This window comes from Lynx canadensis, chromosome B2 (assembly GCF_007474595.2).
Source record: "Lynx canadensis isolate LIC74 chromosome B2, mLynCan4.pri.v2, whole genome shotgun sequence".
Lineage (NCBI taxonomy): Eukaryota > Metazoa > Chordata > Mammalia > Carnivora > Felidae > Lynx > Lynx canadensis.
In genome coordinates, this window is record NC_044307.1 from 142,109,977 (window position 1) to 142,133,615 (window position 23,639).

Genomic DNA, 23,639 nt, shown 5'->3' on the forward strand with positions numbered 1-23,639 from the left:
GTTCAGCAGTTACTGTCTGCAATTGTTATTATTGGAACGACATTACTTATGCCTTTAATGTATGTACACTCGGTCAAAGTAAAAGGTATGGAAGGAGAGAGAAAACTTTTGAAATAATTGGGGTCCTTGAGGCTGCTGGTCTCCTTGCGAGCGCATGCGCCAGTGTGAATGGGGGCTCGGGGGGGTCTGTCTGCCCCCCCCCCGGATGCCACCACCCCTTCACCGCGCTGACTGTCATGCTAGTACGTGAAACCATATTTCCGAGGACATGGCACCAAGCACAAGCGAGCTGCTTTATCTGATGCTCAAGGCGGAAACAAAACAAAACGAAAACCCTGCTCCCAACACCAGAGAAAAACTGGTTGCTTTGCTGGACCAATCCTGAGTTTCCATGTGACCCCTCCTGTGGGGTTTTGGAGAATAATCTTGACCAGATGTGCATTTTGTCTTACATGCCGTCTTTCTGGCCCTTTGTCATGACTGCCTCATGCAGTAGTGGGGTAGTCATGCAGTCTCGGTGGTACGTTCCTAAGGACTAGGGGTTGAAATAATTCTCTGGGGTAAAACGTAGAAATGTGAATGTTGGGTGTATTGAAGCAACAACACTCACTGCTAGCATCCCTTGCCTGTGCATAGGTTGTTTTAATGATCAGCCTGATTGTCTCCTCCCTCTCTCAGCGGGCCTGTGTGGCTCTTTGCCTTGGAATGTGCCGAGATAGCTTATTTTGCCACAGCCAGCCTCATTGGTGCCAGCAGGGGAAGGGTTAATAAGGGTCATGGCTGATATTCTGTGTTGATCACACTGTCGGACAAGAAGTCTTTCTAGTGGCCGTCCTCACAAGTATAGATACTAAGTAAAAGGCTTCAATTTGTGTTTACTTTTTGTTTAGGTAACTACTCCAGACCCCCAACGTATAGTGGGGTGCCCAGTGCGAGCTACAGCGGCCCAGGGCCCGGCATGGGCATCAATGCCAACAACCAGATGCACGGACAAGGGCCAAGCCAGCCGTGTGGTGCTATGCCCCTGGGACGAATGCCATCAGCTGGGATGCAGAACAGGCCGTTTCCTGGAAATATGAGCAGCATGACCCCCAGCTCTCCCGGCATGTCCCAGCAGGGAGGGCCAGGAATGGGGCCACCGATGCCAACCGTGAACCGTAAGGCACAGGAGGCAGCTGCCGCAGTGATGCAGGCCGCTGCAAACTCGGCACAAAGCAGGTATGCCGTCGGGGCAGGTGGTCTGGGTGCGGACGTGTGAGCACGTGCTGAGCACAGAGCTACATCGTCACCTGGGTCACCCGGGGCGGGGGGGGGGATGGGGGGGAGCAGCGGAGTGCGATTTTGCTCGGCCGTTCCTTTGGTGTTAATGTTTTCTGTACCGTAAAGTACAGACAGGTGAACGACAGAACACGTTCCGGGAGACATCGAGGAAGGAATCTGAGTTGTGGGAGGTTCTTTGAAATGACTGCGAGGAGTCCTTATAACCAGCCCAGAGCAGTGGCATATCTCATGGTTCCGTTTAGAACAGCTAGGTTTAGGCAGGAAAGTGTGAAGCCTGAAGAACCAGGCTTTTAAGATCGAAAACACTGAAAAAGAACCACCTTCTTTTTTTCTTTTTTTTTTTTTTTTACCCCACCATAAAAATCTTTATGAAATAGAAACCTCGTCTATGCACATATTTGTATCGTGTGTGTTTGTCTAAATGTATACGTGTGAGATTTATAGATGTCATCTTATATTTTATTTTTCTGGGCATACCTCTCTGTCCAAACCAAAATGTGGTTAATAAAGCAAAGATAATATTTCATAAAGTTTAAGCTGATAGAGCAAGGCTTTAGCCTCAATCACTTGTTTTTAATCTTGATTTCTAAAATGATTGAAGCAAATATTGAACCTATATAAAATAACGTACTTAATTAAAAATTTATGACCGAAGTGACTAGTTTTAAAGGAAGCACTTATGAATATGTTTTAAATTACGTTTAACATATGTTAAAATATGTTTTAAAACAAAGCACGTTGACAGCTATGTCTGAAGTTACGGTATCTTCAGAAGAAAAGATAGAGGAATCAGATTTTTGTCAAAGGGAAAGAAAAATGTGCGTGTGTGTACGTGTGTGTGTTTAAATGTGTCCTTTGTTACTTTTCCTCTGAAGCTGCTATTTGGGGAATGTTAGGGACCCCTTCAGTCTCCCTGTTTGCTCCAAATAAAAATAAATTTCCCTTGAGGAATCAAAAGGAAAATCAATCATCCTCTCTCTCTCTCATCCACATTATAATTACTTAAAATTTCCTGAACCCCAGATACTAACCCGAACCTCACAGACTTTAGGGAATGTTTTAATAAACCTGTCCGTGAAAACTGGTTTGCCTGGTCCAATTGAAGCTCTAATTTAGGGTTAATTGTCCATTGTTGCACCTCCTGAAGCACAAGTTATTTTCAAGTAGAAAGTACCTGACTGCATTGGACGATGAGGCCTCGGATCGCGGCCCGGGGAGAAGATAACCACAGATATTAAGACATAATTGCTTGATAAAGAAGTCTTGCTATGCTCCCTTCCTGAATCAGTTTATATATCATTTTGTATAAATTAACGTATAAATCCACATCCATGCGTTTTCCTTTTCTGTTCCTGACCAGGAGGCAGTTCCAAAGCCCTGCCTTCACACACTGCCCGTTTTCAGCGAGGGCCCGTGTATTTTTTGGCTTGTACCGAAGTCAAAGCTCCACTTCAGCAGCGTAAACTGAGATTACATCTGAGAATCTCACTTTTCTCTCTCCTCTGCCCTGTCCTTCACCCCGCCCCCCCCCTTTTTAAGGAATGTTCTCCAGCTCCCCTCCCAGGCAGCTGCACGGTACAGAGTATTATGCCACATTCTGTAGCCCCCCCCCGCACCTATGTGTGGAGGTGACATGATGGACAGGGGGATTCGTACTTGTCTACAGAACAAATCCAAAGAAGTTGTTCTTCTGTTCTGCTTTAGGCCACCATACATTAGGTCGCCTGCTTATCCCAGCCAGTCTGGGGCTGGCGGACGCCCCATGTTTTCTTCCCAGCACCCCAACTATGGCAACTCTCAGGCTCCCATGATGCACCAGCCTGACCAGTACGGGTAGGTAGCAACATACCCTGACTTGCTGCGGGACCTGGGCATTTTTTTTTTTTTTTTTGAAACTGTTAATGAACGTGCCATCTGGCTGCGAAAGGAACACCCAGAACAAGAAAGTGAAAGACCTAAGAGGAGATCCATCCCAGAGGGGGTTGTCTTTTCGTTCCTTTTTGTTTGTTTCGGGGGTTTGGTTCGTTTTGTTCTGTTTTGTTCTTCACTCTTCTGAACGGTACTGTGGTAGTGCGGTGGGAGCGTGCATGCTGTCCCCCAGATCCTGTCTCTGCATGGCTTTTGGCATGGCTTGTTCCCTTCATGCCTGAGAGGGAAAGAAAAACTTGTATCTCCGTAAAAGTAATGAAGCCACCCGCTCTGGCGTGATCTCCCCCATTGTCGTCCCTCTGTTGTCTGGGAACTTGTGTTGTGTAGCACCGTGATCATGACTGTGTTATTGTCATCTCTGCCACGACAGTGACCCGCTCCACACACGCACACACACCCCTGAATTCAGAGAGCAGCGGCCGCGTTTGACAAGAGACCCACTGCAGGAGACAGGACTTAGGTTATTAATAGGACTGAGGAGGGGATTCTTTCCAGCCTCCCTGAGCAGATTTCTATTCTTTCCTTCTCCCAAGGAGTTTTAGGATATTGAAGTCACCAGAAAAACGCAACCAAATAATCCAACGCAGAATTTTCTTTCGAAACATGGTGTTGCCATATTATTATCCATTTCGACACAGGAATTACATACAGCAACAAAAAGTAGCTTTCTTTTTTCCTACTGCAAAGCTATATAGCAACAGGCTGTCACCATTTTTAGGTAAATAAGTGCTCTTAAAGCATATCGTTATTGAGCGATTTACTTAGCAGAAATATTATTATTGATACTGTTTTGCATGTTGCAATGGTAAGATTATCCTACGTAGACTGAATGCTGTTCAGCAGTTTCAGTAGAAACACACCACATTTTTGGTTCAAATAAAACAGAGAACAGTCAGCTGGCTTTGTTTAAAGACTAAACTTCTAGAACTATGCTTTTACTGCTTGTTATGAATACGTAACAGAGAGCCTGTCACTAGTTTTGTATTCGGTATACATTTATTTAGACAGCGAGAGCAAACGATAATTTTGCAGGCGAGAGTTCTAAATCCTGCAAACACGGTCCTAAATGTGGGCCAACAAATATAGAATTTTGTAAACATAATCCTAAAAGTGAAATAACAAATATAATTAGGTAAGCAGACTTCTTTTGGGAAGATGTCTTTTCCTCTTTTTTCCCTTCTTGTGGTACCTTCAAGGTCACTTCATGAGTCAGTAGGAAGATAACAGTAGGGGGAGAAAAGCATTCCTCATCAGCTGCTAATCCATAGGATCTGTCCTTTACCAACTCTGGAGTCCTATTTAGACCCACAAAGCTAGTTTGGCTGTGCCTTGCCAAGCCACATTAAGCAGCTGTGTAAAATGAATTTAAATGGCAGGCATCAGAGTAAAATCTCTTCCACTGGGGCAGAAAATCAATGTTAGCTAACCAGCACGAGGAGATCAAATCTGCGTTTCAGCCAGCAGCATCCAGATAGCTTCCTTAGAAAACAACACCTCCTCTTTAATTAAAAATAAGAAAAAGATAGATGTTGGAGTTACTCTTTGTAAATCTTATAAAGCGCACTTGGCGAAGGCTCATCTCTGTGGCCCCATCCCTGTTAGCTCTGATTTTTGCCTTTCATGTCTACAGCATTCTTTCTAAAAAGGAAAGAAAAGAAAGTTTTATTTCTATTTTAAATCTTCCTTCCTTTTCACTTTGCAAGTACATGTAACCTGTTGTGCCTTTTTTTTTTTTTTTTTAAGCAGAAGCTTGAATGTGAGAAAACATGTAGAGTACATGTTTTAGCACTGTGGGTTAAGAAATTTGGTTTTCAACATGCTTTTGCTTTACTTAACAGCTCGTGGCAGCGAACTCATGTTTTTGCTTCTGTTGTCGTTTTCGTCCCCCGTTGGTGGCTCTGTCGGGTGGAAGTCAGGTCGGCAGTTTGAAAAACCGGTTCACTAAATGTCAGTGTCTCTTTGGGGGAAGAAGTGGCTCCAGCCTTTCAGAAACACAGCATTCGCAGAGTTTGTTAAAATGACTTCTTTCCCAAGTCAGAATCCCTCAGGGCCCGGAGCTTCTGAAGGAATCTGAAAAAAGACAGATTAGCGACAAGTGTAGCGCGTGAGTGTGTGTGCACGCGTGTGCTATTAGAACCCGAAAGCTCTCCGTGAGAAATGACGGATTATGGCAGTCATGCTCCAGGCTTTCTCAGCTCGTTGCGTGTGAGACGGGACAGAGGAAAACACACAGGCGTGACTGATTGGAAGCCATCTTCTTACTTTGTTTTTTAAGGGTAAAACCCACCTGCTGCACTGAGTAAGTGAAGAAACAGAGAGAATCGGGTTTTTTTTTCATTTCGACCTTTCGAGTGAAGGAATTCCTTTTGATTATCAGAGCATTTACGGTAGAATACGGTGACTCTTACTGCTCGGGTACTAGACCAGCCGAGTGATCTCATCTAATCATTTGGAATTAATAAGTTACACGTAATATTTTTGCAAGACGCCCTGCCCGCCATACACAGAGAGACTTTACTCAGAAAATGCATTGCCGTGTTTAGTTTTAAAGCATTTCTTTTTTTTTTCAAGTTTATTTATTTTGAGAGAGAGAGAGAGCGCACGCACACAAGCAGGGGAGGGGCAAAGACAGGGAGAGGGAGGGAGAATCCCAAGCTGACTCTGCACTGTCAGCACAGAGCCCGATGTGGGGTGTGAACTCACAGACCGTGAGATCATGACCTGAGCAGAAACCAAGAGCCAGTTGCTTAACTGACTGAGCCACCCAGGTGCCCCTAGTTTTAAAGCATTTCTAGTAGGTAGTATTCTTTTGAAGCCATGAGAGAGAGGTGGCAATATTCAGTGACCTTATGAAAAGCCTAGTTCAGGGACGGCAGGTGACTTTCCCCCTCAGTCTGGCTCTGTAGACCATGCTGGACAGACTTGAGACATTGTCTGTAGAGGGGAGCCAAAGTTGGCCAGAAGTTTAGGAGAGACTTTGGCCTGTTGCTTCCTAAAGAAGCATTACCACGAACCCCAGGCCACACACACACACACACACACACACACACACACACACACACACACAAGAAAATCTCCCTCAGCCATGGATGTGTGTTTTGCATCCATTCATCCATTCCCAGTGGCACCTGCTAGTGTCCCAACAGCTGACCGCTCTGCCAAATACAGCCGATGTGTGGATCGGGATATATCAGTTATCCAGATTGTTTTCTTGGGAATGAGCTCCAAGGGAAATGCACGACTTCAGTGAACTTAACAGAAGGCCTGACAAGCCCTAGACCTTTAGGCCCGGGTACAGCCCGGTTCCCTGAAGTCTGCCACCCCCAGCACCCCCCGTATATCAACTTGAATCGAGTCTTCGGTGACTTGAGATGACCAGCGTCAGAGTTCTGGCACGGATCTTGATGACGGTATCTTCCTCAGAAGGGAAGTGTTCCGTTCTCCCTTCCCAGAGGATGTACTTTCGGTGACAGAGCAGTAGCATCTTGGAGCTAGAAGGGTGTGAGGTGTCATCAGGCCTCTCCCTCTTGATTTTGTGGTGGAGGAGACGAGTGTCTTCGAGTTACCGGCTCAGGACCCTTTCGTCAGCTACAGGCCAGGCATCGGCTCTGTCTCCCGGTCTCAACCGCTCTTCCTTCATTTAGTGCTGTCTCAATAGATTTTTCCCTTTAAAAGGAAAACGTCTTAATTTCGGTTCTCTGTCAGGTCTAAAGGCAATTGTACCGTTAGAAACCAGCGATCAGCCAGTGTCTTGGTGGAGATCCTACTTCTTACTTGAGGCCTGGACTTTGGCTCCCTGGCCCGCCCCGTGCTTCCCCCGATGGGCCACGTGTGTTTGGCACGTCCCCCTGGAGATCCACCGCGCAGCCTGAGTCCTTGCTTCCGCAACCACCCACCTTGTGGGATGCGGTGACAGCTTGCCTGATGGGTGGGTTTGAATCCCTGTCCTTTTCACCCTTCGCCTGCCCCCCGAGAACGATTCCACATCTTGCGTTCTTGTGACTGGTGCGGAGCCGTTAGAGTAAGGATCCTGAGCCGGCCCTTTTATCCCACAGCGCATACACCTGCTGAGGCTGGTACAGGCGACGTGCGTCTTCCTTCTGCTGTCCCCGAAAGACACCCCCGTGGACTGACTGAACATCAGAAGGAGGAAAACTCTGGGACTTCTTAGTTTTAAGGGGAAAAAAGTATGAGCAAAAATGAGTCCGTTTGGAAAGTCTTATGATTGTTGCCTGGAATGGCATCTTTCTGCTCTCGCAACCATGAATCTGGAGACCTACGTTTTAATACTTACATCGTACCAAATACTAGGGTGGCCAAAATCACTTTTGTTAGAATGTTTCTAGTAAAAGAGGAGTTTGGGAATTCTCACTGACATCATTTTTTAACCTTTGCCACCCATTCACTGCCACGAAACGCTAGCCACAAGGTGGCTTGATCCGTAGTAACACCTCACCTGTGTTGATGCTGAAGCGGCCGAATGTCTCGGAAGAGAGTTTGACCGGTGGTCTTCCTCTGCTTGGGACTAGCTGGCTCCGCTTACAAGCCACTGGATCAGTCTGTCCTCTGGGTATACACAGGCTGCTGGTGTCTGTGTCTCATGTGCACACCGCATACACACACGTCTGCCGGCAGCTGTTCTTTAGGGAGGTGTATTTATAATTCATTTTCCCCGTTGCTGTTTGCCAGCAAGGCACTTTTTCTGTATTATTTTCCTTCAAGCCAGTATGACGCAATTCTGCTGATGGGCAGGGAGCCACCGATGTGGAAATACATTAATGGAGATAGTGCATTAAAATGTCAAAGGGAAGGAGCAAAAAACTTCTAAATGCGTCAAGCCCCAGTTACAGTGGGGTCCGTGAGCCTGAAGGGCTGTGAGTGATTTGTATTAACAAAGAATTTAGCCCCTTGGATTTTAGACTCTTAGGTTTTAGAATAATAGCTATGATTGGAAAAGTCACGTTATTGGAAGACAAAGAAAAGATTTCTGAGACTTAAGTAGAGTTTTATTTCTGCAATTAAATGTAAGCCTTTGCATTGTCATCCAAATACTGTGCTTAATTTTTAGCCCCCCCTTTCCCCTTCAAAATTTAGAATTGAGGATTATTATGTTGGTATTTTAAGATTACGATTTCAATCAAATCTTTCAGAGTTTCAGAACTATCACGGTAACTACAAAGTATATTTATTAGTCTTCAAATCAAAAATTAGTAAAGCACTACTTTTTAAAAGACCAAGAGAGTTTTTTTTTTTTGTTTCTTTTTTAAGTTGAATGAGATCCAAGGAATCAGAGTGTGAAATGTGCAGCAAACCTTTAATGGACTAGAGTCTGTGACGTTCCCTAAACAAGTGGTTATTACCAGGCAAGCGTTTTAACCACGTACACACGCTCACCGCAGCCACAGGCAGGGGAGGGTCTGGAGCCTGCGTTTTTCATAGCCCCGTGGGGACCCTGCTGTGGAACGCTGGCTGAGGGTTGACCTTTGGGATTCCTGCTACTGAAGAAAAGGGAGTGGGAAGTGTAGACTCGGATGCCTGTGTTTGAACCTGGTGGATACTGAATGAGGAGCACGCTGGACGGGAGCCTCGGTCACTGGATAGCGTTCCGAGGAACCAATGGTTGTGCGGGCCAGAAACCAGAACTCGGGCCTTGGCAGTCTCTCGACTCATGGCAGAGGTGGTCTCCCCGAGTCCCTCTGACTGTCTGCTTTTTGTCCTCGTCTCAGACATCAGTGTGCTCCTCATATTCTGGAACATTCCCAGTTTCCCACCGTATCTAGACCTGCCTCCCTCATTCAGAGTATCTCCTATCCAGTCCCAGTCTGAACCCCTCCCAGCGGGGTGCGTCCTCACCATCTCAGGTGACCCGCGATGACGCGTGCATTGGGTCGGGGCTCTTGTCATCGAGGCGAGCCTTGCGTCGGTTGTCTGCTCCCTTGTCTGAGCCACCTGGCCTGACCTGGGGTCCTACTAGCACCTCTGCCCCACAGTTGACACAGCCCCCCCAGGCCAGCTGGGAGGGTCGTCTCCAGAATCAGCTTTATAGTCCACCCGTCCCCAGAGACGGTCAGCAACACAGCCCAGCCAGTCCGGGCTCTTCAGGGTTAAAGGGCAGGGTCCCCGGAGTCACACACACATCACAGGTGGTAGCATTTGGCCACACGGCCGACACCAGAAGTGTCTGAAACCTCGTCGCCTCCACGGTGTTTGGGGCTGAGGGCAGCCGGAAGAGTTTAAAAGTGGTAAAGGGCATCTGGTCTGTGTCTTAGTCTGTCCCCGTCTGGGGTTTGGGAAGCATCCCGCGTGACCTGTGAAGACCACGGGCAAGGGGCTGGGCTCTCTGGTCGCTCACGGAACCCCTTCGCTGGCGGCGTGAAGGACGTGGGGGCACCTCCCAAAGGCCCTTCTTACTCTTGACCTTCATTCTTATTCCGAACTCCACTTCCATTAAGAGAGTGAAAAAAACAAACCAAACAAAAAACCCGCAGCTTCAGAACCTGAAGGCTTTGTCCCGTGCTTTGCCAGTTAACTCTTGCTGGATGGCCTTTGAGTGTTTAATGCCGGGTAAGAGCTTGCCAGTCTCCGCCTTCCTATTTTTCAGGCTCTTCCTGCAACATTCTACCCTAATTCTGAACAGCGTTTGCTTAAATAAATTGAGTAACTGTGTGGCCCAGGGCTGCCCTTAGCTCAGGAAATCTCAGGAAATTTTTTTTTTTTTTAAGTCAGAAAGGACCGTATTGATATATTTCCTGGCATCACAGCGCTGGACAAGAGTATTGTTTGTTGGAGGATTTTACAGACCATTGCTGTCGCAAGGGTATGAGATGGAGATCTTGGGACCTAGATTCTTTCTTTTTTTCAGTCAACAGACTGGTCCACTTAGGTACAAGAAGTCTGTGAATGCGTGAAATCTGTGCGTTCTTAATGACCTCCTTCCTAAAACATCACTCGGCTTCGTTCTTGGGTAGTTGCTGCTTAGTCCTCGGCGTTTGTCAAGCTGATACGCGCCCTGCGTCTGAGGTGCTGGTAACTCTAAGGAGACCTTCCCTCGTCACTCTCTCTTGTACCTTGTGCCCAGGAAGGGGATGTCCTTGTATAAAGGGCGGGTACTCCCATCACTGAAAAGGAATAGCCCCCCTCACAAATTACTCACGATCATTTCTTAATGGTTTTATGATCCCAGATAAACCTTTTTTTTTTTTTTTTTTTTTTGTATGTAAAGAACTTTGACTTAACACAGGGAAGAGCACTGTTTTCTTTCTGTGGGTGACATCAATGGCAACTAGTTTTTCCTTCAAGAGGTACAACAGAGGACGCCTGGGGGGCTCAGTCGGCTGAGCATCCGACTTCAGCTCAGGTCATGATCTCACGGTCTGTGGGTTTGAGTCCCGCATCGGGCTCTGTGCTGACAGCTCAGAGCCTGGAGCCTGCTTCAGATTCTGTGTCTCCCTCTCTCTCTCTCTCTGCCCCTTCCCCGTCCATGCTCTGTGTCTCAGAAATGAATAAATGTTAATAAATAAATAAATAAATAAATAAATAAATAAGAGGTACAGCAGATGTCATTTTCACCAGACCAGGGGGCCTATGCTCTTTGCGTCCTTATCAGAAGCCAGTGGGAAGCTACGTGTACCAGAGCCTACAAAGCTCTGGGGTTTACCCCTCAGAGGGAAGAGACAGGTTTGGGGACCCACTCCTGCCCCCTGTGGCTTTTGTCTCCACCCTGCACCTGAGGCAGCCAGTGTGCTGGGGATCAACAGGGTCTAACACCAGAACCTCTGAGTGAAGCACCTTCAGAAGGGAGACCTGCCGTTCGTTTGCGTCCGATTGCCAGTAAACGGTTCTTAATAACAGAACAATGGGCTCAACAAACCAAAATCAACTTGGACATGCACAGAACCTTCTTCGTTATCAATTACCAAAATTCAAGCAGCCAGTTTCTGCATTTTCTTCACACCCTGACAAGGAAGTCCCTTGCTTCAAAACCCTTGAGCTCTACTTGTTCTCCTGTTTGAGAAAGGAGGGGAAGATCAGTCCGCTGCTTTCAGAACAACTGAAACAGGTGACCTGCACTGAGGCAAAAAAGAAGCACTTAATCTTGAAATTGCACAACAGGTGCATTTTAGCAGGGATGCCAGGAGCAGAACTGATAACAGGTTGGAACCCTCTGAGAAGTCTGCGTGAAGTAGTTAACAAAAAGGGAAGAAACGTTTCTGATATTCCAGCCTTTTAGGAAATCAGGGTGGAATATGCAGTATTCCTCGGCGCTTGGTGGAAATCATTTCGCCAGGATGCAGGGGTGAAAATACGGCTCTTTGAAGAAAGGTGAGGACGACCGGGAGGTCCTGTGGGCCGCCCACGTGATCTGGGCCGTGGCAAAGACATGCCGGGGAGAACTTGAACTCTGCGGAGTTAGCCACTAAATATATATCCACGCAAAAGACCCTTCTCGAGAACAGCTCACAAAGTGACCACTACCCTTCCGTTGAAAGCGTCTTTTTCATGGAGCTCTTGAAAAGTAACTTTCCTTTTTGCCCATTCTCAAAGGAAAAAATAAAACCTAAACGTATCAATTGCCAAAGGGTTTGGGGCGTTAACTAATTTACAGCTGGAAAATGATCATGACTCTTAGCTTTGTGGCTGATGTCATACACACTTCAGCCTTCTTTAAGGGGACGGGCTGCCCCAGAAGAGATCACGTTCACGAGGGAGAATCTTAGACAAAAAGACTCAAGAAGGATTGGAAGAGAGCAGGGAGCAAAGATGAGTTCTAGGACCCTCCCTCTGCTTCCCAGACCTGAGCCTCCAGCTGCCCGCATGACATTTGCCTCTGGGGAACTCAGGGCCACATCAGATGCCACGTGTCCAAAGCCAGAGCCCTGATCTCTCTGTGACTGCCCCATTTGTCCATCCTCTTGTGTAAGCCAGACACCTCGGAGACCTCTCGGTGTGCCTCTTCCTTCCCCACAGCATCTAATTCATCACCAGGTCCCTCCCAGTTTACCTCCAAGGTACCGTTCAGCTCCGTATCTTACCTGGACTTTTACAGTAGCTCAGCCCCACAGCCGTTCCCCCCGCCTCCAGTGTGTCCTCCCTCCCACAGTCCGAGGACGGCATCTTCCGATCACACGTCTTCTTAACGAGTTGCTCCTGCTTAAAACCCCCGGTCTCTCTGTTTCTTCCAACAGACACAGCCCTACGGAACCGAAGCCCTGGGTGACGTGGCCCTTCCCTCCCTCCCCACTTTCATTCCCTGCTAGTCAGCCTGCTGTCCCCTGCTCCCAGACACCCGAAGGCCCTCTCCCCTCCCCTCCCCTTCCCCTCCGTTCCCCTCCATTCCCCTCTCCTCCCCCCCTTCATTCCCCTCCACTCCCCTGTGTGGCTGTGTGTTTTTCCAGGCATCTACTGTTTCTAAGTCATTGACGCTTCTATCTGTTGTCTTTGGGTTAAGGATATACATGCCACTTCGCCTCCCCAGGACTGATTCCCAGCCAGGGCGAGTGGCTTGTTGAAACTGTAGCGTTACTTTGCCCCCCGAGTTGCTGATGTGTGTGCCCTTGCAGGTGGGCTGATGCACTGGTCACACCACAAATGGGCTGGGGCTTGGACGGCTTTCTTTTCTGTCTTGATCATGTTGTTTGGGGGACATAGGCAGTGTTTCTCCCTCTTCAGATACTAGATTTAAACCAGTTTCAACCAAATTTGTCCTTCTTGGTGAGGCTTTGAGAAAGATACTGTGTAACTCAGGTTGAAAGCGTTCTGCCAGTGACTCTGGACATGGGTGTGAAAACAGTGTCTGTTGAGAACACATTTAAAATAGGGCATCCTGTGTAATGTTATGCATGCAGTTAGAGCTCTCTAAAAATAAACTCTGCTGGAACTGGGCTTTTCGAAGATGCGAGTTCCTGGTTCCGATCGCTGTTGAGTTTAAGTGAAAGAGTGCCCCAAATTTCACTGTTAGCCTAATTAATTTTGTCAGTAAGCAATCTTTCTGGCTACATAAACTACACCTACACTGACAGTCCATACAGAGGAGGGCGTGTGTACGTGGCAGTCATATACTTTCCAATTTTGAACATAACTCAGGAGTGATATTTTCAGTGGCTCAGTTAGAACCCTTGCGTGGAGCTTCTCTCCAGGTGGCTTGCCCCTGGGACTGAAATGACATGGTTTCACTCGTGTGGTGCCTGTTTCCAGACTATTTCTTCTGTCTGTCCCGACCCTTCTCCAAAGAGCTGTATCGGGAATCCATTCATTTTCAAGATACACATTTCACACTTCCCCATCTGCCACTGTTGAGAAAAAATAGTGGTGATTGCTAAGACAGTATGGCCTAAATATTCTTTTAAAGCACCGAAACCATATACAGATCTTATTTTAAATTGTATTGTAGTTGACTTTAAAACAAGGTGTTTAGGAGTATGTGGTTACTCTTTATAGGATTTCATACTGGTATGTTTAACTGCTTTCTAGCTTCTCAGTGAACCATTGGAAACGGTCACTTTAAAGTTGGTGTTTGCTTCTGGGTTTGTTTTTTTTCTTCCCTAGAGCCAGCTCTTTGTTGGCAGATGAATGTGTAATGTTTGAGAAATTTCCAAAGTGAATAAAAGGAAAATCTATGATAATATATATAATATATAATAATATATATATATTACTTGTGTCCGTGTGAAGACTGAGAAGCAGGAGTGAGGAGTGCTTTCGGGAAATACCTCCGTAGGCTCCAGTTTTGAACTATCCTCATTATAATAACCTGGCCTTTGTCATAGGATGACAGATCTCAAACACTTCCATCCAGGCCCAACCAAAGACTGATCGATCTAAATAACGTTCCTCCAGTGATTGTGCGGGTCCCCGTGTTTAAATAACAGCGCCCCACCTCAGACTTTGACTTTGCAAAGGCATAAGGGAACAGGGCCTTGTCACAGAAGACCAGGCCTGGGTAAGCGGTGGCCCCTTTGGTCAGCCCTGATCTGGACGCACCGCCTCCCACTCAGTGCGGCCCAGGCGCTACGCCCAGTAGCTACGTTAGCAGCACAACAGCAACTAAACATTACTTTCAAATGTTAGTCCAGTCTCCCCAACTGGACTCCCCAACTGGATAGTTTATTGCCACAACTATCACAGGTTAGGAACGGGCCGCATCAGGGGACCGCGGTAATTTGGGAGGAAAACCACCTGAGCCTGTCGCCCCGTAATAGACAGCCCAGGAATTCACACACCCACAGGTCAAGGAAGGGCACTTTGCTCTTCCGGGCCCAGCTTACATCTTGGTAGGCTTTTACGTGGAAAATGTTTCCTTCGTTTCAGTTTGTATTTTTGCCTGTTTTTGCTTTGTCGTTCTTGGTTCGTTTTGAAAAAGAGAATGTCTGGTGATTTACTTCTTGGCTCTCCTCATTCCATTTGGAGCATTGCAAGCGGTGCCGTGGTCAGAAAGGGATTTAGAAGCCGGTGAGTGCCGCCTCTGGAAAGGGCCCAACTTCTTTGGAGGTCTTTGTGGTCCGAGTGACGGTAGTCAGCCCAACCAAATAAGCTTTTTGTCGCAAGCCCCCAGAAATCCTCTCATACTAGCAACACCGTGATAAGTTGGAGTGCTCGGCTCAGTCAGGCGGCCATGTTATGTTTTCTTCCACAAAACAAAATTGTCTCAATTTCCAAAAAGTCAGCAGAAAGCTCTTTTTAGTATTAAGCTCATCTTGCTCGTTGAAAATTACCAATAATCCTGGCAGTAGTTTCCAAAGCAGTGATGAATTGGATTTCTTCTATGATGATGAAAGACCGGCTTTCTCCCCCATTTAGACAGGTGGCCAGATGCCGCGCTCATGGCCGCGCATGCCCTGCATTGCTGGGAAGACTCGCATCTTTGTCGGCCACTTCCCTACTTGGATCCGTAAGAGGCGTGCAGCACTCTGGATAAACTCGTTCCTAGAAGCAGGTGTCCCGGAAACCTGGGGAAAAGCACCATTTTTATTTGTCAGCGTTCTATAACCACAGATGAATACAGTAGACAGGAAGGTATACAGTGGGCTCTGTATGCCTGTGTACTTTGCACTTGGAGAAAGAAATACAGGACACTGATCTGAAAGCAGGCCTGAGGAATTCTGTTTCTGACGCTTCCTAGCTGTGTGTCCTTAATCAGGTGATTTAATCTCTCTGATCCCTATTTTCTTCCTTTGTATGTGAGCATAATTCCACCTACCTTCCTCCAGGTAATTTAAAAAGTTAAATGTATAAAATGCCTAGAAATTGTGCCCGGCACATTTATAATTACCTAGTAAAGTATGAACATTATCATTGTTATTGGTCCCTCCATGACCACATGCAAACACTGAGGCCCAGAGACTGAAGGAGTTTTGCTCCCAGATCCCAGTGACAGTGGAAGGTGTGACTGGTGGCAGAGTCAAGACCTGTGGCATTTTGACCAGACTTTTCAAACTGCAGGCATGATTTCATTGAGGACCATTATACACAGCAGCTGACATCCAACACACCGACCTCAAAATCCTTAATTTGTTTCGTTACTTTAAGGGTTTGTTTGTTTAACTTCTCCTGCACACCTTCATCATCTTATGGTGGCTGCAGATGGGCCGTGCAGACTTGGGAGAAATCCTAGATTAGGGTTACAAGGAGCCTCTGAGGTCATTACTTCATTTAACCACCTGCCTGGTGGGTTTCATATTCGGATTCTCTTTTGCACCTGAGTTATAAGCAGGTGTGCTTAAAGGACCATGTGTTTCATGCACATGTTAGTCACACCACATGTGAAACTGAATTTGGAAAAAGCCTGCTTACAATGGTAAAAATGTTCTCTCTCGGTTTATTTAACAAGTACTTTCTGCAGTAGCTGTCTGTTGCTCCTTTGCTCCTCTCAGAATTGCCTAGAAGAGCCCAGGCATGGACATAAATTGTTGCCATACACAAAAGAAAGTGCAGAGGGTTGTCAGAGGCAGAGTCTGGGGAAGGCAGAGCTCCCAGGTGGGGGAGACAGGGCAGCCTTCACAAAGGAGGCAGCCCCTGAAACGATCTTGATGGACGACGGATGGGTCACCATTGGCTGAGACTTGAAAGCTGTCTTCAGAAAACCCAACCTGTTCCTGAGTTAAAGATGCTCTTCAGGTGACTAACCTGCTGACAAATTGGGAGAGCAGTCCCAGCAGGTGCCACAGGGACACGAACGTGAAACTGTCTTTGTTTGAATGAAAACACCCCAGAAGGGAACCTCAGCTGTCTGAGTTAATGCCGGCAATCCACGCTGATGTTAAGACCCGAACCGTACAGGAATATGTTTATGGCTGCCGGGCAATGTATTTATGAGTATTTGACGACCTGGAGGTTAATCAGAAGCCATTGCATGATCTCAGAAACATTCTTAATGAACTGCAGTGGGTATTATCTTCCTGATTCAGCAGTCTGTAGTATTCGAAGTGGCACTTGAGTGAGCTCAGAATTCAAGGCTGAAGTAACATTCCTTTCTCCCAGAGCCACACTCACACCGTTAGTCTCTCAGCCCGCTAGAATGTTCTTTCCAAGCTATCATCGAGTGCCAGTTTAGAATAGTTTGTGTGATATTTAAAAGGAAGAAAAGCACTCAAACCTTTGATACTTTGAATTTTCAAGTGGACCATGTTTGAACTTTTTCTACAAGCCAGAAAGTTGAATCCACTGAAGGCTGCTACACAAAAAGATTGTATATTGTGTTTTTCTGAAAATGACTTAGGTTAAGCTTTGAAAGGATCTCTTTAAACATATTTTACCATTACACACAAAAAGCCATCAAATGACGACTTAGTGGAGGTGGAGGGGCTTAAAATCATAACTCACTTGGAGTAGATGAGCAAGTATGGATTTTTACGCCTCTTACTAGTTTTACTCCCTAGAGAAAACACCAGTAAATGAAAGTTTGAAAAGTTTTCTCCAGGTGAACTATTTACATAGGAGAAGCTTGGGTACACCAGTGGGTGGCGTCTTTCCCAGATTTTGCCACATCGCCATCACCTGTCTTGTCACCTTGTGGTTTCCCTGCGAGCATTAAACCACCGCGCCATCCAAACCTCCCCTTCCCCAGGCCCGGGCCCAGCAGAGAAATACCCTTGCACCACAGTTGTCTCCTTCAGACGCAGAAATGCCCTTGGCCTCTTGCAAGAGTGAGAAGTTTGTCTTTCATAGAGCGGACACACAAAACTAGTGAAACCAAGTCACCAAAACTTTAGGTTCGTGAGTCTGCGTCGCAGTCAGGGAGGGGTGACCCGGAGCCTTTTAGGGACACTTTCAGCCAGTCTAAGCTCCCTTCCTTCCTGTCGCAAGAAATCCTACAAAAAGAAGTGGGAGTCTGAGGTTTACTGTGTGATGTCAATATGGGGAAATGGGTGTGTTTTTAATAGTACCTAATTTCAGAACCTTGAATAATCAGGTTGAAGCGTTTAGAAATGCTTTCTCCTATATTCATTATATCAGAAAACTTAGGTCAAAGGAAAAAAATTTAACATTCCCACACTGCCCATTTGATTTTCATCCCTTGACTCCTGGTTTTTGATACGAGGATACTAACTACTTAATGCCAATAAAGAGTCAAATCTTTTTGAAATGTTAGAAGTTAATTTTGCTTGCTTTTGTAATTCCTGTTCTTATTTCAAGTTCCCCCTTTCTTGCTTTATTCCTCTATAGAAATCATAACGTGGAACACTTGACATGACTTAAAATGTATAATTTACTTGTGGAATCTATATTATTTGGAATTTTTACACAGTGTTTTAAGTCATTACTTAGCAAGAGTTCAGCCTCTCTGTCCAGGAAATCAATTATTTTAAGCAAACACGGAAAACAGCAGCCCCACCCCTTGCATATGTGCATTATGAGAAATGACCCCCGGGATAGAGTGTTGCCCGCGTGCACGGTCAGTATATGTATACCTGTGCTCTCTCTTCACACAGGCAAGGCAGTTTCCCGGGCATGAACCAGAGTGGACTTATGGCTTCCAGCTCTCCCTACAGCCAGCCCGTCAACAACAGCTCTGGGCTCATGAACACCCAGGCACCCCCCTACAGCATGGCGCCCAATATGGTGAACAGCTCAACAGGTAACCGAGGCAGCTCTGTGCCCTGAGCGCTGCCCCCCCACCCCCAACCCTTTCCCTCTTTTCCTCTTAGGCCTGCACCGGTGAATGTACAGAGACAACAGCAATGGAATCATTGGGTGAAAAGGGGGGAAAAGTCCACTTTTCTGTGCCTGGAAACTTGCTCAACCTATGTAACTACTGTTAAGAGTTGAGGGTCACATTATGTTTTATGTAAATTCTTTTTCTGCGCTCTGTTTTTGCAACGTGTGGACGTATCTTAAGTGTCGCTGGGGTTGCTTGCTCACTGCATACACTATGTTCTTTTTGTCTTTGGGTATCATTCAAAGCATTAAGAGATCCCAATGACAGAATGGATCCTCCATTCGGTAGTGACGGTGCTGAACACTTAAAAACCATATTTCAGGGGCAGAACAAGGGGGTTTGAAGTACTTTTTCACCTTGAAATGTATATGTGGAAATAGTTGTTCCTTAAGTGCTATTTGCAGATTGTCTCCATTGAGGAATCGTATACAATTTTGTTTAATGCGCTGTTTTAAATTTTGTGTCACGTTTAATTGTTTCAACCCACTTTGTGATGCCAACAACTGCGTTCTTACCAAATCCCATCTGATTGGTGCAGTAAGAGTATTCTCTCAGTTTGTGGAAGTGTTGAAAATGTCTAAACCTGAGCAAATCGTCTGTGTCCTTGGATTGCTTAGACCCTGAATCACCTCCTCAAGCCCCAACTACCCAGCAGTGAGCGCTACTCTTTACATGAGGAAACGCTGTGGATCGCAATTGACCTGTTCCTTTCTAGCACCGATTAGAGTGGTGACCACTGTTCGGGTAGCATTCTCTCCTTTGGTCAACACAGAGCTTTGTGTAGCCAGTCATGTGTGTCCCGCACTGTTTTATGATGCATTCGAAAAGCACTGTGGAGTTAGAGGCTTGGCTTTCTCTTACGACCTTTTTTCATCTCCTCTGCCTTTTGCCACCTTGCTGACCTGTCCATCTTTGAAAGGCCACCCCAGGAGCTATTGTTTCTTTGTCCGGCCGAACAGACAGCTAGAGGCTGGGCTGGCATCCCGGCCAAGCTTCTGAGGGGTTGGCTTCTCAGGTCTAATTTAATAGGGCCATTCCCTGATTACGTCTCTTTAAAAGCATGTGGAAGAGGGGGAAAAAAAGAGAAACTAGTGGAGAAAATGAAGGTTTTTAAATAAACAGAACAGCCCTTCCTGATATCGGTCATTCATCCCAGCGAGGGGGATGTTTTTACATTCGAGATGAAAGGGGAAGGCTCTTGAACAGTCTGTTAGCCAGAAGCTTCCCTTCCCTTCTCAGCACTGTCCCAGGTAACAGCGTATTTGGGTTATGACATTATGTGTTTTGTCTGGCTTGCTGAAATAAAATTACTTCAGAGCATTGAAACTACACAATAAATTTTCACCTACTATTAGCAATACTCATTTTTCCCCTTTTCCTTTGGACCCCAGAGCCACAAAAATAACCAACCACAAACAGATGGCACGGTGCCCTGCCTAAGAAGATTTATGTGTTCCTAAGGAATAACCAATTTAATGGAGATTCACAGAGAGGGTTTCTATTTATTATTATTATTATTCAGATAATTCAGAGAAAAACTGTTCGACAAAAGGCCGTTTATCCTCACACACTTTTGTATGGGCTAAGTAGTAGTTTTGTATCACATGGTATATTTGGAGATATTGAATTTTTAATAATTTAAGTATTTATCAAATTTTCCTCTACACATTTATGTGATTTTTTTTTTCCAGCTCGGTTAAGTGCAATGCAGCCTGATAGAAAGTAGTCATCTAGCACGTCCAAGGAATAGGGATGATTTAGCCTCTACTGCGTATCTGTTGATAGGCACACGTCAGTCTGCTCTCACTGTGTTACAATCTCTGAGGGAAACGGGAACGACAGGGGAACCCAGAACGTTACCGAGTGGCTCCTGACGGGTTTTGGTCGGAAGGTGGGCTCTTGACTTTTTCCTAGAGTTGGGCCAAAAAAAGGCTATGATCAGCATCACATCACTCTACTTGGTCTGGGCTCGTGCATATCAATTGCCGGTGATAACGGCAAAGCATTTCCTCTACCAAAGGACCCTTTCGGAGAAAGTGAAGATGACACCCACAGTGTCCAGGGCTGGGCGTGGGACTGGCTGAGCTTCCGTTAGCAGCTTATGCGGCAGACGTTCCAGCATCCTCTTTGCGGAGTTCGAGCCGTTGTGCTGTAGACAGTGTACAGGGCCAAAAACAGTCTCCCTGTGTAGTGACAAATTGTTACAGGCTTCAGTGAGCAAGTAATTATTCAAATGGAGTCAGTGTGAGTATGAATGTGACAACTATTTCTTCATTTTAAAATGCAGGGGAGGTGGGGTGGTAAGCAGTGGGGGGATTTGTTCCCTCTAAAGGAGCTTTAAAAAAAAAAACTATTCACATTAGAAGATTAGAATTATGTAATGCTATGGGCAAAATTATAAATCACGTATAGCCTTGTTAAATACACCCTTTTATATGATACTTGCGTTACTGGTTATATGATACTTGTGTCTCATTTTATAATATTCATTAGTCATATACTTGTCTTTGTATAAGCCATCATCTTAAAGAAGACATCTAAATTCCAGAAAATGTATCTACCATCTGTCGTTCTAAGTTTGCCTCCCTGGAAGTCGCTCTGCAGAATGTAGGACATTTCCATCAGTATAACCTACAGATAGCAGATGAACAGCCACACACTGCTGTTATCAGGCCTTCCTATTGTACAAGAGCCCCGTCAGATTCCAGATCTTCCTGCCCACCTAGCGCTGCTCAGTACCAAATGCGATATCCTGTTGCCGTCCTACCGGGATGGGGCACACTAGCTCCTTTAGCCCTCCCAAGGAAAAAGAGGCGAGCTCACTAGCACGGTATCGACAGCCTCTTTCAGCGTTCCCAAAAGTCAGGAACCACCTATCACCTGGAATGTTTGTTAAAACTACAGATTACGGCAGCCCAACCGGAATTTCTGAGGATGGTCCAGGAGTCTGGATACCTAACAGACTCCGCAGGTGGTTTTCACATGTGCGAGCTAAAGCTTACGAGTCACCCATTTAGGGGTATTTTGCTCAGCAATCTCTCCGCTAAACTGCTGCCAGCTTTGTGTGGCATTGGCTGTTTACCAGATAATTTGCTGTTTTGAAATTTAAAAGAAAAATTATAAAACTCTGCCTGGAATATAAATCTACCAGATGGATAGGTGTTTTCTGTCTCGAGACGTTAGGGTCCTTCACTAAAGAAGTTTGGGGTATTTCACACCATTGCTGGCTGTCAATTGTCTAAGTAGTTTATAAAGATCGTCCGGTTTTTTGTTCACTTGCTTGCACGAAGTTAGTGACTTTAGGTGAATTGCTGTCCTCCCTCCCCACCCCACCCCCAAAGATGTAAAAGGTATATTAAATTATGAAAACCATATCTCTTCGAGTGGGGAAAAAAATGCACCCCGGGATTATGCCGAGTACGTTGGTGGTTCTGGACTTCACATGCAGCTGGGGCTTTCTTGAGAGCATCGCTCTAGCTCACTGCAGACAGGAGCTGCTTTCCTTGAAGCAGTGCCGCGTAGCAAGCATACTTACTGGTTTTGCTCCGGTTGCGTGTTTCCTTGGGCTGGCTGGGATGGAGAGAGGCCGCAGATGGAAATGCTGGGGGTGTGCATCTCACATACACTGCCCCCGTGGAGGTACATCGGCATAGACGGGTGTCCGCAGATTTCCTCAAGGCCTCGCCGATCCAGTCAGAGAGAAGGGTTTCTCCTGAGCTTTTCTCACATCCTCTGTATGTGTTATGTTAACGGCGGTCTTTCTATATTAGCCACGTGTGAAAATGGTCCCGAATATCTGCAGACATACACACGCAGGTAGGCCCTTCAGTGCTTTCAGAAACAAGGAATAAAATATTTTGTGGGGCATGGTGTATTGTTTACCGTGAAAAGAACAAGCCGTGTGTGTGTTTCTGGTCCCATTTCCCCATCTTCTGGGAGTGATTTTGTCGCCTTGTAGGGAGACTAAGTGAAGGAAGCTGAGAGAGTAAGAATGAATGTTTGAGTTCAGTTTTGCTCACACCATATGTTCTTCGTGTTCCTTTTGAATATATTAAATCCAGGGTGGAATGACTGCCTCAGGACCTTGACCCGCACTTACTTTAAGAAATCATTCTAGCTCTTAAATCTCGGTGGTGAAGCCAGAGGCTAGTGCTCGAAATGTATTTACGGTGCTCACACGGCTCTTCTGCGGTCACGGATCCTTTACTGCCCCTTTTTATGCCTGAACTTTCCATACTGGATCACTGATGTCAATGGGAGAAAGAACAGGGCCTTGATTTAACACATCCTTACAGTAGTGGTGGTCTTTCTCTTCTGGGAAAGGAGAAGAAAACAGTGCCCCTGGAGTGTCATCGCCCTGGGAGGCGTATAGCTCTTTGCAGTGATTCATTGAGAATTCTGGTAAGAAGTCAAAAAGTAAGCAATTCAACAAAAGGAACAGTAAAAGCCACAGTAAGGAAAGACCTTATGATCCATTTACTAAAATAAAATTTGCAATGTAAGGCAGGAGGACTAAATAAAACTGTTACTCTAAACCCTCTCCTTATTTGTCTCTCAAGATAATAACACAGTGTAACTTTTGACAGTTTTTACATTTGCACACCCTAAATGCCCATTGAAGAATATATAACAGAGAATGAAGAAATTTAGGGAATTTCAAACCAACAGATATGCTTAAATTCATCTAAGTCTGATTGTTATTTTTTTAATATTTTTTTAAATATTTGTTTTTGAGAGAGAGAGCGTGTGTGCACGTGCACGGGGGAGGGGCAGAGAGAGAGAAAAGGAATCCCAAGCAGGCTCCCCGCTGTTAAGCACAGAGCCCGAGGCAGGGCTTGATCCCACCAGCCAACCATGAGATCATGACCTGAGCTGAAATCAAGAGTCAGACGCTTGGGGCACCTGGGCAGGTCCGTCAGTTAAGTGGTTAAGCATGTGACTCAGGTCATGGTCTCACGGTCAGTGAGTTCGAGCCCCACATCGGGCTCTGTGCTGACAGCTCAGAGCCCGGAGCCTGCTTCGGATTCTGTGTCTCCCTCTGTCTCTGCCCCTCCCCCGCTTGCACTCTGTCTCTCTCCCAAAAGCAAATGAACATTAAAAAAATACATTAAAAACAAAAAGAGTCGGACGCTTAGCTGACCAAGCCACCCAGGCACCCCGAGTCTGATTTTTAAATCAGTGTTAATTATTATCATTAATTATGATAATACATATCGTCCCACTTCTTTAGGCTTAAAAAAATGTTTTGTGTATGTTAACACATTTCATGCACGAA

At 46.0% G+C, this 23,639-nt stretch overlaps 1 protein-coding gene across 8 annotated transcripts in view; it reads left to right on the forward strand.

The window, feature by feature from the left end:
• The window catches only part of ARID1B (AT-rich interaction domain 1B), a 433,036-nt gene that overhangs the window by 371,365 nt on the left and 38,032 nt on the right, over nt 1-23,639 (forward strand). For 5 of the 8 annotated variants that reach the window (XM_030316661.2, XM_030316667.2, XM_030316662.2 and 2 more), the window contains 3 exons: nt 891-1,218; nt 2,986-3,114; nt 18,138-18,283. In XM_030316661.2, coding sequence (XP_030172521.2) covers nt 891-1,218; nt 2,986-3,114; nt 18,138-18,283 — 603 coding nt within the window. The remainder of the gene's footprint in view (nt 1-890; nt 1,219-2,985; nt 3,115-18,137; nt 18,284-23,639) is intronic. The other 3 variants (XM_030316666.2, XM_030316668.2, XM_030316669.2) reach the window with 1 other exon arrangement.